Genomic DNA, 19041 nt, shown 5'->3' on the forward strand with positions numbered 1-19041 from the left:
GGTGGCTCTTCTATGTCGTGCTATACATTTATGGATGTTTGGTTTCTCCGATGTACAAGTCTAAGCACTCCTCACTGCACTGCAGAGCATACACTGTTGCTTAGTTTGCGTTTGGGAAATCTGTCCTGGCCAGTTGTTGCCTGAGTGTGTGGCTGGGTCTGATGTGCTCTGGGATGTCGTGCTTGGAGAAGATTCTCCCGAGTTTCTCTGACAAAGCTGCTACATAAGGGATGACAGTGTTGTTCCATTTGTCATTCTGTTTCTCACTAGTTGGTGTCCGACCTCCTTTCGTGTGCATCTTTGCACAGTTGGGGTTGTTGTGAAAATTCAGTGCATTTGCTCCAGGCCCAGGAGTGTCAACAGCGCCTGTACAACACAGGACTCAGGGAATTTTACTGGGAGAAAAAAATGCTTGTATTACTCCCTTCAAGTTCAAAGTTGCTCACCGAGTGGCAAGGACCCTTTGTGGTCACACGGTGAGTGGGCAACGTTGACTATGAAGTGGTACGGTCACACAGCTATATCACCTCAAAGTCCTAAAAGCATGGAGAGAGGCTGAAACTGCATCTCTGGTGAGCCTGGTTAAGGAGATATATGAGCTGGGGCCGGTGGTGCCAAATTCCACCACTGCTGCCTCCCTCCGTTGTAATAACCATTTTACACAGGCCCAGAGAGCAGGTGTTGCTGCACTGCAACAGTCGTTTGCTGATGTGTTCAGCAAACGGCTGATAAAAAGCTTTGTATGAGCACAGTGAGTGTTGCAAATACTGACTGGGGTTAGAAGTGGAGCTGAAACCCAGCTCGCAATGTTGGATCTGCTGCCTGCGTATTGTAGGATCTACCTTACTGTCAGGGCTCGGCCGTCACAGCCGAGTGACGGATGTTGCACAGTTCTTCAACTAATAATCTAAGGCGCTTGGACAGAAAGCAACTGGACTTCTTTAAGTTTCTTGAAGATGTGCTTTCTTCCATTTGTGCAATACTTTCTTTCCCGAGGTGGCCAAAGTGCTTGCACAAAAGGGGGTCATATGATTGTCTTTGTATTATTGTAGGGTCTTTAGCTTTCAACATAAAGTGCCTTGAGACAGCTGTTGTTATGATTTGGCGCTATATGAATAAAATGGAACTGAATTGAATTTAACTAGGGAGCCCATGACACATCCATGTTTTCATCTGTTGTATTATAAATATGTGATGGGGAGGCAGAGGTCTGGTGTGCAAATGTGATCGGGGTAAAGCTGGTTCTGTTTTGTAAAGAGATGTCTGCTGTAGTCATTTTCTGACAGTCTTCACTTGTACAATACCTAAAACCAAGGCAGTGAAAAGTGAGACTACAACAAAAGACACTATTCAAATACTCATCCAGGTGGGAGAGGCTTTTGAGGTTGTGTATTGGCTGCAAAGCAGTGATAGAAAATGTCTTTGAAACACTTTAATAATGAAAATAATCATTTAATAACCCAGGGATGACATATGCAAAGAAAAGAGAATTGGTCCAAGCATTAAACCCTGAGGGACTCCATAATTATTAGCCCCCTTATGAAAATGATGCATTTCTGAAGTATTTCCTAAGCACTGTTAAACAGAGTCACGAGTTTTTCACACACGCATGCACGCATGCAATTAATTAACTGTTTTTTTCATGCCAATATATATCACAAACACATGTATACAAATGAAGACCATGATAGCGTGCATGCAAGAAGTGGCAGAATGAGGAGCCCTAAAAAGTAGTCATCAAGATCCACTTATTTCCAAAGTGGATATTTTTTTAAACAAAAAGAAATACATTTATTTCACAAAAATCCCCAAACTGACAGGCCCTCCTGATGATAGTTGTGTGTCCTTTGGTGGGATTCAACCTGGGACCAGTCGATAAGCTTCCCTTTGGTCTTCTGGAGACAGCTGTTCACCAGGAAGGACGTGTGTTTTAGTTGTTGTGTTAGTAAAAAACACAACCTTCCAGGGATGGTTTTATAAGCAAAGGAATGACAGCAGCTGTTTAAAGCTATCTCCAACCCGATTATAGAGACTGATTGATACTGGAGAGGAGCCAGAGGTAGATGACAAGGAGAACCCCATTATAGAATTTCGGAGGAATAATATCCATTGGACATATGGATTGGAAATACAAACTTGGATAAAACTCAGACAACAGGGTAGTCTGAGGCACTTGGACAGGACATGGACATTGGATGACATGGCAGGAAAACCAGAAAGAGAGCAGAAGTAAGAAGTCTATTGATGAAAGAACTCAGGATTGTTCTTGGTGATTAAGCCAGAGAATCAGGATGTTCTCACATCTTTCAGTCGGTTGAACAAGATTAAAAACTCCTTCATGTTCTCATAGTGCAGAGGTTGGTAGAAAAAGCCTTGTCCAGGTCCCAGCTCACTGGAACGATTGGCAGCCCTTCAGCCTTCAACCCACATAAGTCACATAAAGTGACTCAGATTGGAAATACATACTTACACCGCTCTGTCATTATTTAACCCACATGTTGTCTCTCGAACACCCATTCATGATTCAGGTTTGTCCAGTATGTGACTGTTACATGTTAATGATCCTCATCGGGGTGCCAATGAACAGTGATGATAATAAAACATGCTCTATTTCCACAGCTAGATGCCGGAGCCCCCCTGGAGCCCATCAAGGCCCACTGCTTCTCCCACAGCACCCCCATCGGTCTTGACTGCTTGGGCAGGAGGAGACAAATCTCTTATTCCTGTAAGTACCGACTCTGCTTCTGTTGGGTTTAGATTCTGGTGTCTTATTGTGGCAGCGTTTTTGACTGAGTGTTCGAACCTGTGCAGCTTTAGTCATCAGGGGCGATCGTGGCTCAAGAGTTGGGAGTTCACCTTGTAATCGGAAGGTTGCTGGTTCTTACTGTTTCCCTCTAAAACTAACCTCATAAATTGGACATTCAACAATGACTTGCTTGTTGTTTAATACAGGAATTTATTTCTAGATGACATTAGTGGAGATAATCTCCTCGAATAATCAATAAATGAATCAATCAGTTGCATTAGTGGGTGTGGTCAGCTGCAGTGTTGTCTCTCCATATGCCTGACACTTCTGTCATGTATGTGTTTTTGATCTAGTTGTTGTTGGTGAGGGTCCGGGTGGGTGGGGTGTGGTCTGGGTCCTTGTGGTGGTGGATGCTGTCCTTGGGCTGAGCGGCTAGCTTCTTCGCCAGGGCTTCATGTGTGGGATCTGGGGCCCTGGTGCCTGGGGTCTCCTGGTGGAGGCCCTGTCTATGGTGGTACTCCATTGTTATTGTGGGCCCATGTTTTTTCTTAAAGGTGCAGGAGTTGGCCATGGATGGCACTTCTCTGTGTGCTAGTATGCTTTTATTCCATTTTCTCCTTTATATATTTATAATGTACTTGTATATTGTTCACATGTTGAAATAAATTACCAATCAATCAATCAATATCACACATGGACTGTAATAAGAAACTACTGATAGAAATTAATAATCAGGTAAAAGAAACACATGAAGAAGAGTTTATAGAGCTCATGTTTGGCCTGACGTCACATTCTGCTGGACAGGACAGGCTGAAACAAACGTAAACTTCACTGTGCTCTTATCAGCATTGGTCCTTCACTGCTGTCTGTCATTAACAGAGATGGGCAGTAATCCGATTACTTTTTTCAAGTAACGAGTAAAGTAAGGGATTACTATTGCAAAAACGGTAATTAGATTACCGTTACTTTCCCGTAGGAACGCTGCGTTACTGCGTTACTAAAACCGTGATTTTTTGCGAGAATGTCTCACGACAGTGACGTAAGCGAGTGCGCCGTTAGTTACAACAGCTGTGTGCAGATCAACAATGGATCATATATCGAGTGCAGAGAGAGTATGAGCGTGCAGCGTTTAAAGCGTGGAAGTACTGACCTTACTTTGAGTTTGATTCCATAAAAAGTGACAAAAACATTAGTGTCCGCTGTGCGTGGGAAGAAAACTTCTTTTTACAGCGAAAAAAACCCCTAAACTTCCAACAAGCACCGAGTAGCTACGACGTAATGGGAAACTCACAGAGAAACTCGCGGATTCTTCCACTGACCACGGCACACCTGCACCAGGGTAAACCTCCGCCTGCCCCACTCCTGCTTTACAGGTGAAAATAGAGCAACAGGACCGCTGAGTCTTTGACTTTATTTATTTTCTGCTGTGTTTTACTTGCATCTATTTGAAAGACTGAGTGTAAACACAAAAAATATTTTATTTTATGAGCTGGAATGTGTAGAAAATAGGTTTAAATGTTAAACTAATTTCTTCCAGTCAGAGAATGTTGCAGATAATTAAATCTCTGCTTGATGCATAAAGTTAAAAGATTAAAACTAATAAAACAAGTTTGAAAAAGAGACTTTTCCTTTTGATTACATTTTATATGATGGATTATGCAGAAAAAGTAGAATTGGGCTGAAAGATCTATCACTTTATCACCTCTTCAGGTTGTAAATCGTGTTTTTAAAAAGTAACTAAGTAACTAATTACTTTTGAAAATAAGTAATCAGCAAAGTAACGGGATTACTTTTTGGGGAAGTAATCAGTAATTAGTTACTGATTGCTGTGGGGCGATCGTGGCTCAAGAGTTGGGAGTTTGTCTTGTAATTGGAAGGTTGCCGGTTCGAGCCCCGGCTCCGACAGTCTCGGTCGTTGTGTCCTTGGGCAAGACACTTCACCCGTTGCCTACTGGTGGTGGTCAGAGGGCCCGGTGGCGCCAGTGTCCGGCAGCCTCGCCTCTGTCAGTGCGCCCCAGGGTGGCTGTGGCTACAATGTAGCTGCCATCACCAGTGTGTGAATGTGTGTGTGAATGGGTGGATGACTGGATATGTAAAGCGCTTTGGGGTCCTTAGGGACTAGTAAAGCGCTATATAAATACAGGCCATTTACCATTTACTTTTTTCAAGTAACTTGACCAACACTGATCATTAACAGCTCTCTGAGGTCAGGTTGGATTCCATCCTATTTTTAAAATGCAGAGGAACAAACCAAACTAAAGAAGCTTTACTCACAACTATCGATCTATTATGAAATTGCCATTTGTTAGCAGATTGTTAGAAAAATAATCAAAACTTTACTCAACAAATTACAGATTTTTTATCCTTTTCAGTCTCACTTTCAAAAGCAGCACTCATCTGAGGCTGCTATTGAAGGTCTATAATGATGTTTTGAAGCACAGCAGTGGTGAAAAATATTAAATTAACTGTTTATTTTATTACCTTCTTACTTATTTAACATGTCTTCCATTATGTCCTAAAGAAAAGTAGTTTTTAAAATCCATATATTTTCTTATTCCCGATATATGAACAGTATGTCATGTTCCTCTCCAGCATTTATACTAATGTATATTAGTTTTAGGTTTGCTGCAGAGAAGCATCCACACTTGCTCCGAGCTTGTATGGGTATGTTTGACATTGCTGTGTAGTTTAACATCAGCCCTTTTCACTCCCATGCCATTGTCTTTTATCCCCGTCACTGATACATTTGAATTGTTTACACAGGCTGTTGGGTCAAAGCACTGAACTCTGAGACCAGGTACCACATCCAGTGATGTCTGATTTTACCTTGTCTTTAGTTTGAAATGTGTCAGTGTTGGGTTGGTAATCATTCATGTACATATGAGGATGCAACAGAATCATTCAGGTCATTCTGAAGTCACGAGACCCTTACTCGACTCAAGGAATCTCGCAAATGAATGTTTTATTTTATTTATCGCTGAATTTGAAGCTGCAGTTTCAAATGACCTAAAACATTTTTGCACAATATTATCATCTGAAGTTTGGTTTGATCTTTAGAAAAATCTGTTTATGTTGGGTTTTTTTCTAGACTCTGCTATTATTAGGATATAAATGCATTAATTATGCTCAAAAGGTCACAGTTTGATCTCTTTAAAGGGAACTTTTGGGTCAAATAAATAAAAATAAAAGAAATGATGTTCACATGCAACAGTTGCTGTGCCCTCACTGCAGGAGCTTGAGCTGGCCTGTCACCCAGCCCACTCTGTCTTCCTTTTAAACGGACACTTTTCTGCCCAGCTGGACATCGCTGGGGTTTTGGTGCAAGTATCCTCTAAACAGGTGGATTATTTACATTTTTGTTCAGGGAACTTTAAACGCAGTATCAATAGACACTACAGTTACAAATGAAAAGATACTGAGCCCTTTCAGTCTACTATGGAGACTAATGATTTAGTATTGATATATGAAATACTTGGTAATTACTGCAAATTTCTTGTAGTTATTTCATATGTTGCACTTCCTTTTTGGTGTAAGTAGAAAGCGTGTCTCTGCAGTTTTCAGTCTTTGGACCGAACAGTTCTGACCTGTTCAGTCAGGGTCCGTTTGTTTCACACCTCTGATATAACTCTCTATATTAAACAGCATCATGTGTATACTATGCCTTATTTACAATGGTAGGAAACCCAGTTTGGCTTAAAAAAATCATTCCTGAAAACCAACAGAATATAGAGTGTGTGCATGTGCATATGTTTCTGCTTTGTCGTATGTTTTGGAGAGCAGGGGACTATATAAGACTGCGGGAGGGAAACCTTAATGGATTCTGCACCATTAGTGAGCCATCCAGGCTATCTGTAGCAGGCAAATGACACGATCGAGATGCAGAAACCCCCCTGCAGGACCCCTACTGATGTGAGCCTGGAAACAGAGTGAGCGATAGGGGGAGAGGGAGATGACTGTGTGATTTAATGTAAGGAAGCGAAGCAGCGTTCAAATTGATAAAGAGAGCAAGAGAAGCAGGAACAGAAAGAGAGGAGACGAGCGCTGTATCACTGGGGAGCAGAGAATCCAAGGGTGGAGTGGAGCGCTGCTACGGCTCTTCTATTCTGTGCATGGGAGGAGAAAGCGGGAAGTTGACAGCTGAAGCTTACCTCAGCAAATACCGCAGCAGATACCAGCCAAAAGGCTACCTCCTCCTCCTCCTCATCCTCCTCCATTGTGCTGTCCGCTTGCCAGGAGAATAAACCATCTACTTAGCCGCTTCTCTTCATTTTCTTTATTTTCTCTTAGTTCCACTCCCCTTTTACATTTCCCTCCACCCCTTGTTGTTGGGTTTCCACACAGGGATGCGGACTCAGCAGGGCTCGGAGGGGGGCGTGCCGCTGCCAGGGGGCAGTTGTGGTAGTAGCGGCAGTGGCAGCTCTGGGCTGTCACCGGGCTCTGAATCAGACGGCGGGAGCCCAACAGGCAGAGGGGTGGACGGCATGGTGGACGGAGGTCTCGGAGTGGGTGTATGCAAGGGTGGAGGTGGAGGAGGAGGAGGCAGCTTGGGCGGCACTTTGAGGGGGGTCCTGTCTCGCTATTGGAGTTTGGAAAGTCTGCACTCCACCACAGGTAAGTGGTAGTGTGTTATTCCGGATTGGATGGGACTGGGTACGCTTTGCGTGAGTGCATGTCGTTCCAGCTGTTCAGCTGACACCCACTGACAGTGACGGTGCAGTACTAATATATTTGGGTGGGCCGGCTGCCGGATGCTTTAGTCATGCAGAGAGAGCCAGAAAAGGCCAGCAGCTCTGTGTCCTGCTGTGCCCTTTCTTATGGTCTGAAATGTGTGTCCTTGTCTGCCACACAAAGGGTCTTCGCTGTGGAAATGCTTGTTGCACTTAATGCTGCACTGAACTCGCTGGGCTGGAGCTGGGATCACTGGAATCGTCTGTCTAAACTGGCACTGATGACATTTTTTTGGAAAGTCCCATATGATAAGACAGGCAGAGGGTTGACTTTTATGCACACTCATTTATCTTTGAGAAACATGAATATTTAACAAAATATGGTTGATTCAAACTGTCAAGGTTCTAATCTGATGTGAGAAATACAATTATAGCTTTAACCTTATTATACACACTGTGTTTTATTGCAACAAAAGAGTCTCTGATAATGAACCAGGTGTTATCTTTTTTGGTATTTTTAGTATTCTTTGAGGGGACTAAAAATAGTTCAAGACATGTTTAATAGCCTAAGCATGATTGAAAATATTGACAGTGTTATTAAAGGTTTAGCCCAAAAGTCTGACGCACTTGTCTTTGCATGCACCCGCGTTCCCTGTCATCAGTGTGTGTTCATGCACTTTGTACTGTTGTTAAATGCTAAACATGAGCTGCTGATGCTGTGGCATGTAGCCGGGCTCTCCCTCTTCAAAATGGCATCGCGTTAGTTGTTGTGACTCCCAGTTGTTGTCATTCCGGCTTTGTTTGTCCAGCTGTGTGCTTGTGCATGTGTGTATCCGTGTGTATGGCCCAGTTGTTGCTCATGTGGAGCTGACCTAAATCTGTAAACACAGTGACATTATGGGACATGTCTTCATTATAAGAATAAACAGCCAGTGATGTTCTGGAGAGAACATCACTGGCTGTTTGTGAGCTCGCCCTATCTCATTGGCTAAGCAGGGTTGGGCCTGCTTAGAACTTGAATGATGGACCACCTGGGAAACACCACCAGGTGTTTTAAGCTTGGCTCTGGCTTGTGCAATGGAGCAGGTCATTTACTAATCAGAAGGTTGGTGGTTTGATCCCTGGCAGCTCCCAGTCTGTATGGGTAAGATACTAAACCCGAGTTGCTCTCTGATGCGTCCACTGGAGTATGAATGTGGGTGACTGTTAGAAGAAAAAAGCATAGACAGAAAGTGCTTGTGTGAATGAGGCAGGCTCTATAAAGTGCTCAGGTAGAGCAGAAAGGAGATAGGAACCACTCCGGGGTGATTTAGGAAGTATTTATTGTTACTTTTGGACTTGTTGGTTGTCAACAGAATTATTTCTCTTAAAGTATCATGAAGAAATTCAAGAGCTACACAGTACAGAAGAAAAGATTTCAAAGACTTTAAAAACCAAAACTAGTGGGACGTGTTGGAATTGTACTCAAAGATTACTAGAAAGAGAAACTCTGCTTCTGCACAGGAGGCACCGTTAACCCTCACGTTAATAATAATAATAATAATACATTTTATTTGAAAGCGCCTTTCAAAACACTGAAGGTTGCTGTACACAGTAGAATAAAAGCAAGAAGTTTACAGAATCATAAAAGCATGAGACATAAACAAATAAAATAGGAGAGTGGAGAGGTTATGTGGGATAAGCTATTGAACGTTGTGTTCATTTGGTGTTAAACAATTTCAAAAACAACCATTCCATTAAGACTCATCATAAAAAACTATAACAATAGATACATTATCACCACTTGTTGTGTTAGATCTTTGTATCAACTTATGTTCTTGTGAACTTTACAGTTTCTGCATGTCTCATTAATCTGAGTTTAACTTTTGGATTATTTTCACTCTAAGAAGGATCAGTTGAAACATAGTAAACTGATCATCAGAGACCACTGTGGCTGAAAGTTTGCATCAATATTTGTTTTGAAACCATTTCAAGTTTTTATACAGTCACATAAAGTAACACCTGCGTTACTTTTACACCTATTTGTGTAAAGAGTAAATTATCCCCAAACCATACTGCCTTCTGACTCAGCTTGTGACTAAGAGCATAGGAGATGGAGGAACTGTCCCTTGAGACCTCCAATCAGTCTCCAGAACCACAAACCTCTCCTGGTTCTTTCACCAACACTATCAGTGGGTTTCCCAGTATAAACCTACATGTTCCAAGCATAACACATCCTGGCATCACATGTTGCAAAACCTTTATGCCACATTTACACTGCTTGCTTGGCATATACTGTTTGAAAGGGCAGTGTCCCCTAAAGCAACCAGACCGAACCAACTGAACTTCTCTCATCACAGCCATTTTTGTCTTGTTGACCACGACCTGGTCTTGTATCTGTCAAAGCAAATCACCCGTAACAACATGTACATTTTCTGGAGTGACATGATGGCCTGAAAAAATTGTCCGAGTGGACTCTGCATCCCATAAACTGCTGGTAGAGTCATTTCTGGATCTGTACTCACCACTCAAATCAAAGACTCATGCATGCGTTGATGTCTTTCTGACTTACCTCCTCCCAATCATCTTTGTAAAGCTGTTTCCCCTTCAAGTTGGTCAAGTTTACCAGTATGGCTTTGACTCAGGACTGAGTCCAGAACAGTTCAAAGCAGGATGTGATGTCATCAGTCCTGATGACAGTTTCAGTTGAAAGCCTACCTTCATTCTCGGGTGGGGATAAGTTCCCATTCTTTCACTTGAATGTGAGATCAACCTCTGCATGGCCATTCTCTTCATCACTGGATTCCTCCTCATCAATCCTTTCTTGGTCGGGTCAGATTATATTCCGTGTCAACTTCAGCTTCTAAAACTTCCTCATCTAATCCATCCTCATTGTCATCAAATATGAGAGCCTCACTGACCTGCCATGATGTTGCCACACAGCGAATGTGAGCAAGGCCCCCTAAAAGCATCATACAGCAAAGCTATGAGAAAAGTTCAATGTTGACACAATGTTGCAACTATCTGTGAGAGCTGCCAACACAGGAGCTGTTCCTGTGGAGGAGAGGCTCTACTGGGCAAAGATTCCCGTAGCGGTTGCCAGAGAAACCAAAGTGTTTGTATGTGTAAATATGAGTGTGCACATGCATGCTTGCTTGTGTTTGCCTGTATGACCATCTGACAGATAGGGATGGACCTGAACTCTGTTATTTACACTAATTATTGTCTCTCCCATGTCATTCTCTTCTTTCGTTGGACATTGTATGAACATAAAACAGGAAAAGGTGTGCATAGACAGAAACAAGAAAGAAGGCAACTGGAAAAGATGAAAACACAAAGAACAAAGCCAAAACATGTATATGTGTTGTATGTCATGTTTGTTGGCTACGAGGATAATAACCACAGTAATAACACCATCACCATTACTATTACTACTACTAACATTTAATTCAATTCAATTTTCAATTCAGTTTTATTTATACAGCGCCAAACCACAACAACGGTCGCCTCAAGCTGCTTTATATTGTAAGGTAGACTCTACAATAATACATACAGAGCAAAACCCGACAATCATATGACTCCCTGTGAGCAAGCACTTTGGCGACAGTGGGAAGGAAAAACTCCCTTTTAACAGGAAGTTGAGGTGTGTCATCTGACAAGGATGCCTCCTGGGCTCCTCTGGGTGAGCTGTTCCGGGCATGTCCCACCGGGAGGTGGTACTGCACTGCTCTGTTCTAGATGACTTAGCACTGCCTCGGGTTGCCCCCAGACCCTAAGGAGGGAGCCTGTTTATTAGGGGAGAAGGACACTGATCTAGTTGATGATGAATCTACATTGGTGACCTGGCTTGCCTTCCTAAATCACTTGGTCCGCATGTGGTCTCGGTCTAACCCACACAGATGCTGAGAAATCAGCAAGAGGGGAAAAAAGAAGAAAAAAGGGAGAAAGGATAAAAAAATGAATTAAAATAAGTTAACACTAATCAATACATTAAAAAGGAATTCCAAGGTGGGGCCAAGGTATTTATTTGTTTAACTAAAACATACTGTAGTATTCAAAACATGTGGACATGTGCATGGTTTCAGCCTACAATGAAGCACAGTGTTGGAGATGCAGGGATTCTGGATAATCTCTCAGTCACAGCCATGTAAACTATAGGACTGGGTGACACACCCATGTGGTGTGAAAGTCATTGCCTGAGCTCCCTGAAGCGCACTGTGAACGAGTGGCAATGCTACCCAAAGCCATTTGAAACATTTTCCTTTGAGGTGGGTCCTGTGAATTGTTTTATAAAGTGTAAATAGTAAGTGTGCATTTTTGGTCACAAAATGTTACTGCACATTTCTGTCCAGAGGTCAGCGCTGGAAGAGTACTCCAGGTCACTTCCCCATTTGTATGATGATATACAACACATGATAGATACATCAATATTGGAAAATTGTAGTTTGGAGGTTATTTGGAGCACTGTAACAAAAAATAATTTCCCCCAGGGATCAATAAAGTATTCTGATTCTGATTCTGATTTTTCTGGGGTGAGTGATTTTCATGGTCTCTTCAGTTAATCTGGAGGGAAGTAGTGGATTATTTGTTATGGTAATCCTGGATTTGATTATAGATTGGACATTTTGTTTGCATTCCACCAGGCCGTCAGAGTTACACTAATTGTAATGTAGTTTGTTTTTTTTAGTGCAGAAATGTAGGAAAGAGAGACTAAAACTGACAAATGGTTGAGGTCAATTTTTCATACAGCACCAAATCACAACAACGGTCGCCTCAAGGCGCTTTGCATTGTAAGGCAGAGCCTACAATAATACACGTTGAGTTGGTTTTGTGCTATATTTACCTGGGTGAAGTGCACAGTGTTTTTCTCTGAGCGTCCAAAAGCCAGTCTGTGTAGGTTGAAGTGTCCAGTTAACTTTATCAAACTCCTCTTTTGCATCTAATGCTAGCATGATTATTATGGTATGGTGTTTAGAGGTAAGTTATGAAGTTGATTAATCTGTCATTTCAGGTTTTCATGAAGCTGGTTTGATTTTGGTATTTAGGTATTTATTTATTTATTGTCATTGTCAAGAACAATGAAATTGCGTTTGGGGCTTCCATACAACCCAAAAAAAAGAAGAAAATAATAAATACCCCTTAAAACCCAAGTGTACATATTTAACCCAGTGTGACTCCAATGCAATAAGACAATCCTTAGCAATAATGTTCGTAGAAATTCAGACAAAGACCTGAGAAACATGACAAAATACAACAATGCAACCCATTCAATATTATTGTACTGTGAGATATGATATCAGATATGATAGTTATCTATTTAAGAAAGAGGGGGGGGGGGGGCAGGAGGGGGAAGAGAATAAAGATATGATGCACCAATGCAGACCAGTTCATTGCTATTAAGAAGTTGGATATGGTTATTGTCCGTGAGAGGGGGGCAGAGAGTTCTGGATGTATTCATGTTTGGGTAACGTTTTCTTTTTTAGTAGCTAGAGCTTTAGTGATTATTTTAATGTCTGTGTTTATTAATGAGAGAGAGCGATATGTTGGTTAGTTTTTAGTTGGAGAGTCATAATATCGCTTGGTATTATTTGTGTCATTACTCTGTGGGATCATGACAACATGATTTGGCAGAAGTATTTATAAAATTGTGCCGGAAATCCATTGTGATTTCATATTTGGCATTTACTAAGTGCTTTATGGAGTTCATCTATAGTAACAGGTTCATTCAACATGTCTGCTTGCTTTTTGGAAAGTCTGGGTCAATCTAAGTTTTCATTGAAAGTTTTCTACTTTGGGTTGTGGTCATAAGAGTATAGCTGGCTATAAAAGGTTTTAAATATATTAATAATATTGAAAGTGTTTTGAAAAATCCCATTCACTAAGTATGATTGAGTGGATTGTTGTAAGGGAGTTACTGAGACAGAGAAAGCAATGCGTGAGAGGGATTGATGGAAAAATAAGTCTCTGGATGAAGGGTTGTTTTTCCTCCAGCTGTCATTGAGACCATAATGATTCATATATTGTTTTATGATATCTGTGGAACACCAAAGTCTTAAGCTACCAGGTGAGTGTCACCGGTCGAGTGTGGGACTGATAACTGTATTGAAGTGTCCAGCACTGATGATGTTGGTTGAATTGCACTCTAATGAAAATAGGTTGTAGAAGAAAGATGGGTCATTATTTCGACTGGCATGAATGTTTTATTTTCCTAACCTTCCACCTGGATCAATATGACTGAAGTACGTTACTCCCACAGAGTAGTGTTCTGGTGGAGTGGAAATTGAGTCTTACTAATTTAGAAGATCATCATGTAGCCTGGAGAAATAGTTTGCTGCTTTATAAGAAAGCCCTCCGCAAAGCCAGAACATCTTACTATTCATCACTGATTGAAGAAAATAAGAACAACCCCAGGTTTCTCTTCAGCTCTGTAGCCAGGCTGACAAACAGTCAGAGCTCTGTTGAGCCAACCATCCCTTTAACGTTAACCAGTAATGACTTCATGAACTTCTTCACAAATAACATTTTTATCATTAGAGAAAAAATTACCAGTAATCATCCCACAGATGTAATATTATCTACAGCTACTCTTAGTACCATTGATGTTAAGTTAGACTCTTTTTCTCCAATTGATCTTTCTGAGTTAACTTCAATAATTACTTCCTCCAAACCATCAACGTGTCTTTTAGACCCCATTCCTACAAAACTGCTCAAAGAAGTCCTGCCATTAATTAATTCTTCGATCTTATATATGATCAACCTATCTCTAATGATCAGCTATGTACCACAGGCCTTCAAGCTGGCTGTAGTTAAACCTTTACTCAAAAAGCATCTCTAGACCCAGCAGTCTTAGCTAATTATAGGCCAATCTCCAACCTTCCTTTCATATCAAACATCCTTGAAAGAGTAGTTGTCAAACAGCTAACAGATCATCTGCAGAGGAATGGTTTATTTGAAGAGTTTCAGTCAGGTTTCAGAGCTCATCACAGCACAGAAACAGCTTTAGTGAAGGTTACAAATGATCTTCTTATGGCCTCTGACAGTGGACTCATCTCTGTGCTTGTCCTGCTAGACCTCAGTGCAGCGTTCGATACTGTTGACCATAATATCCTATTAGAGCGATTAGAACATGCTGTAGGTATTACAGGTACTGTGCTGCAGTGGTTTGTATCATATCTATCTAATAGACTCCAGTTTGTGCATGTAAATGGAGAGTCCTCTTCACACACTGAGGTTAATTATGGAGTTCCACAGGGTTCAGTGCTAGGACCAATTCTGTTTACATTATACATGCTTCCCTTAGGCAGCATCATTAGAAGACATAGCATACATTTACACTGCTATGCAGATGACACCCAGCTCTATCTGTCCATGAAGCCAGATAAGAGTCAGTTTTGACCAGGATATGTCCTTCAGTGCACATGTTAAACAAACATATTAGACTTTCTGCTACTTAAGTAATATCTCTAAAATGAAAAATCCCACAGAGCCTTCAGTTGATTGCTTTCGCAAATTGCTGCAGGAAGACACTAGAAAGAGAGAGCATATTTCAGGAGAAATTGGCTCCTCCTCCTTGGCTCCCTGTTAAATCCAGAATAGAGTTGATTCTGAAAACCCTTCCAGTTTGGATTATGGAGACAGACACCCTCTCCACTTTTAAATTAGGCTTAAAACTTTTCTTTGTGATAAAGCATATAGTTGGATCAGGTGACTCTGGATCCTCCCTCAGCTATGCTTCATGTACAGGGTGGGCCATTTATATGGATACAGCGTAATAACATGGGAATGGCTGTCGATATTAAAGTCCTGTTCGTGGCACATTAGTACATGTGAGGGGCAAATGCCTGAAGATGGGTGGTGACCATGGTGGCCATTTAGAAGTCGGCCATCTTGGATACAACTTTTGTTTTTTCAATAGGAAGAGGGCCATGTGACACATCAAGCTTATTGGTAATGTCACAAGAAAAACAATGGTGTGCTTGGTTTCAACGCAACTTTATTCTTTCACGAGTTATTTACAAGTTTCTCTTTGTTCACAGCCATTGACATGTCGAAGAGGTTAACACGTGAGGAGCGGATCGAAATCGTGTTGATATCTGGTGAACGCAGTAACCGGGTCATTGCAGCAGATTTCAACGCAAGACACCCTACGAGACCACCCATCTCCCATGCTACAGTTAGCAAACTGCTTGCTAGGTTTCGTGAAACTGGTTCAGTGTTGGATTTGCCAAAATGTGGACGCAAGAAAACTGTGACTAATGAAGAAACATCAGTGGCTGTAGCACTCGCCGCATGTCACTGGAGACTGGCATTAGTCGAACATCCCTTCGGCGGATATTAGCTACTCAGAAATGGAACCCTTACAAACTCCAGCTACTGCAGCATCTCAACGAGGATGACCCAGATCGGCCACAGAATTTGCAGAATGGGCAAAACAAAAATTGGAACAGGACCCTCAGTTCATGCAGAAGATTTTGTTCAGTGATGAGGCAAACTTTTATGTGAATGGTGTTAACAAACAAAACCACCGCTATTGGTCTGACACTAACCCACATTGGATGGATCCCTCCAAGACTGCTGGAACAACAAAAGTGATGGTTTGGTGTGGTATATGGGGATAACGATAGTGGGTCCATTCTTCATCAATGGAAACCTCAAGGCCACTGGATATTTGAAATTGCTACATGATGATGTGTTTCCCTCTTTATGCACTGAAGCTGGCACGTTCCCTGAGTTTTTCCAGCAAGATGGTGCACCACCACATTATGGGTGCCAGGTCCGAGCATTCCTAGATGAGCAGTTTCCTGGAAAGTGGATTGGTCGTCATGGGCCAGTTGAATGGCCCCCAAGGTCTCCCGATCTGACCCCCTTAGACTTTTATCTTTGGGGTCATCTGAAGGCAATTGTCTATGGTGTGAAGATACGAGATGTGCAGCACCTGAAATTACGGATACTGGATGCCTGTGCTGGCATTTCTCCTGCGGTGTTGCTATCAGTGTGTGAAGAGTGGGAGAAGAGGGTTGCATTGACAATCCAACACAATGGGCAGCACATTGAACACATTTTATAAGTGGTCAGAAACTTGTAAATAACTCATGAAAGAATAAAGTTACGTTGAAACCAAGCACACCGTTGTTTTTCTTGTGACATTACGAATAAGTTTGATGTGTCACATGACCCTCTTCCTATTGAAAAAACAAAAGTTGTATCCAAGATGGGCAACTTCTAAATGGCCACCATGGTCACCGCCCATCTTGAGGAGTTTGCCCCCTCACATATACTAATGTGCCACAAACAGGACTTTAATATCACCAACTATTCCCATGTTATTACGCTGTATCCATATAAATGGCCCACCCTGTAGATTGGATGTTGATTATACCCAGAGATGAGCAGTAACACGTTACTTGTAACGCGTTACTGTAATCGGATTACTTTTTCAAGTAACGAGTAAAGTAAGGGATTACTATTGCAAAAACGGTAATTAGATTACCGTTACTTTCCCGTAGGAACGCTGTGTTATTGCGTTACTAAAACCGTGATTTTTTGCGAGAATGTCTCATGACAGTGACGTAAGCGAGTGCGCCGTTAGTGACAACAGCTGTGTGCAGATCAACAATGGATCACATATCGAGTGCAGAGAGAGTATGAGCGTGCAGCGTTTAAAGCGTGGAAGTACTGACCGTACTTTGAGTTTGATTCCATAAAAAGTGACAAAAACATTAGCGTCCATCGTGCGTGGGAAGAAAACTTCTTTTTACAGCGAAAAAAAACCCTAAACTTCCAAGCGAGCACATAAGCTACGACGTAATGGGAAACTCACAGAGAAAGTCATGGATTCTTTAACTGACCGCGGCACACCTGCACCAGGGTAACCCTCCGCCTACCGCACTCCTGCTTTACAGGTGAAAATAGAGCAACAGGACCGCTGAGTCTTTGACTTTATTTATTTTCTGCTGTGTTTTACTTGCATCTATTTGAAAGACTGAGTGTAAACACAAAATATTTTATTTTATGAGCTGGAATGTGCAGAAAATAGGTTTAAATGTTAAACTAATTTATTCCAGTCAGAGAATGTTGCATATAATAAAATTTTTGCTTGATGCATGAAGTTAAAAGATTAAAACTGATAAAACAAGTTTAAAAAAGAGACTTTTCCATTTGATTACATTTTGTATGATGGATTATGTAGAAAAAGTAGAATTGGGCTGAAAGATCTATCGCTTTATCACCTCTTCAGGTTGTAAATCGTGTTTTTAAAAAGTAACTAAGTAATTAATTACTTTTGAAAATAAGTAGTCAGTAAAGTAACGGGATTACTTTTTTGGGGAAGTAATCAGTAATTAGTTACTGATTACTTTTTTCAAGTAACTTGACCAACACTGATTATACCCTACTGTGAATTCCTATTGCCAATATTTGGCCCTACCTAATGTTGGCACATAGATGTCTCCAGATTTATGCTGGATGCATCTATCCATCTAAGTTTGGTGGGCTGCCATGACTATCGATGAAAGGACTATCATCCTTTCGATGAAAACTCAAAAGCTTTGAAATTTAATGTCACCAAGGTCTTTAAATTGTACTCACTGAAGATCACGTTGATCTAATTAAATCCTTAGGAGGTGTTTGTGCCTGAAATTAGTGAAAAATGCTGCTAAAATTACACATTAAATTCAAAATGACTGACTTCCTGTTGCATTTAGAATATGGTTGACATAGATAATGCATAATAATAATAATAATACATTTTATTTATAGGCACCTTTCAGACCCTCAGGGTCACCTTACAATAACACAAGAACAATAACAGCAATAAAATATAATAAACGTGGCAAAACAAAATTTAGACATAAGGTAAAAAAAAAAGTAAAAGTAAAAAAGTATCTTTGAGTTACAGCAGTTTAGTCTTTAATGGCGAAATATCGAAAGTTGTCTCCAGGGATAACGTCCTGTGGCGAAACCTCACAGTTGAAGGCTTTGTATGTGAATAGAGGAATTTTGAAGTGATATTTCTCCCTGGAAAGTAGCGGGAGAATATGAAAATTATAATTGCTCTTCCTAGTTTCTTCATACTTCATTCATACTCTTGCCGTGGTGTTTCAGATCAACTGGATGCTTTTCATGGATAAACTTTTAGGATAAACTGTCAGTAAGGAAATAAAAAAGCAAAGCTTTTGTATTTAAGAAGTAAAGGGAAGACCAGTTATTCAGCATCAGTCAACTTTAACATGATTAACATGTGCAAATTAAAGCAGCAACTTCTAGAGATTTATTGGCATTAAATGGTCATCACAGTCAAAAATGACTCAGAGCTTCCTTGGAGGCCAAAGTAATGCTATCCACAGACCAAAGGATGATTTAGCTCATAGTAAGTGTTTGTACTAGAGTTGCTAGATAGGACTGAGGACAGAGCTCTGTGCTCCTAGTTTTCTTTTCTTTGTGACTCCTTAAATCCCAAGTTAGAGTGTATACTGCAGCTTTGAGATTTTTTTTCACTTATGTCAAGGGTCATCCAAACCAGAGACTAGTGATGGGATTTCCGGCTCCGAACCGGCTCTTCAGGTTGTTTTGTTGCTTTAATTAATTTATTATTAACAATAATATAAAATTATGCACTAAAGGAATTACTAATGTAAAAAAAAGTGGTTT

At 41.1% G+C, this 19041-nt stretch overlaps 1 protein-coding gene across 2 annotated transcripts in view; it reads left to right on the forward strand.

Moving 5' to 3' along the window:
* arhgef4 (Rho guanine nucleotide exchange factor (GEF) 4) overlaps positions 1-19041 on the forward strand; it is a 106807-nt gene that overhangs the window by 23588 nt on the left and 64178 nt on the right. The window contains exons 6-7 of one of the 2 annotated variants that reach the window (XM_086305286.1): positions 2620-2725; positions 7088-7357. In XM_086305286.1, the coding sequence (XP_086161412.1) occupies positions 2620-2725; positions 7088-7357 (376 nt within the window). The remainder of the gene's footprint in view (positions 1-2619; positions 2726-7087; positions 7358-19041) is intronic. The other variant, XM_086305287.1, reaches the window with a different exon arrangement.

This window comes from Aulonocara sp. 'chitande type north' Nkhata Bay, linkage group LG9 (assembly GCF_057382095.1).
Source record: "Aulonocara sp. 'chitande type north' Nkhata Bay isolate Kocher_YH1m ecotype deep benthic linkage group LG9, A_spYH_male_GT1.1, whole genome shotgun sequence".
NCBI lineage: Eukaryota > Metazoa > Chordata > Actinopteri > Cichliformes > Cichlidae > Aulonocara > Aulonocara sp. 'chitande type north' Nkhata Bay.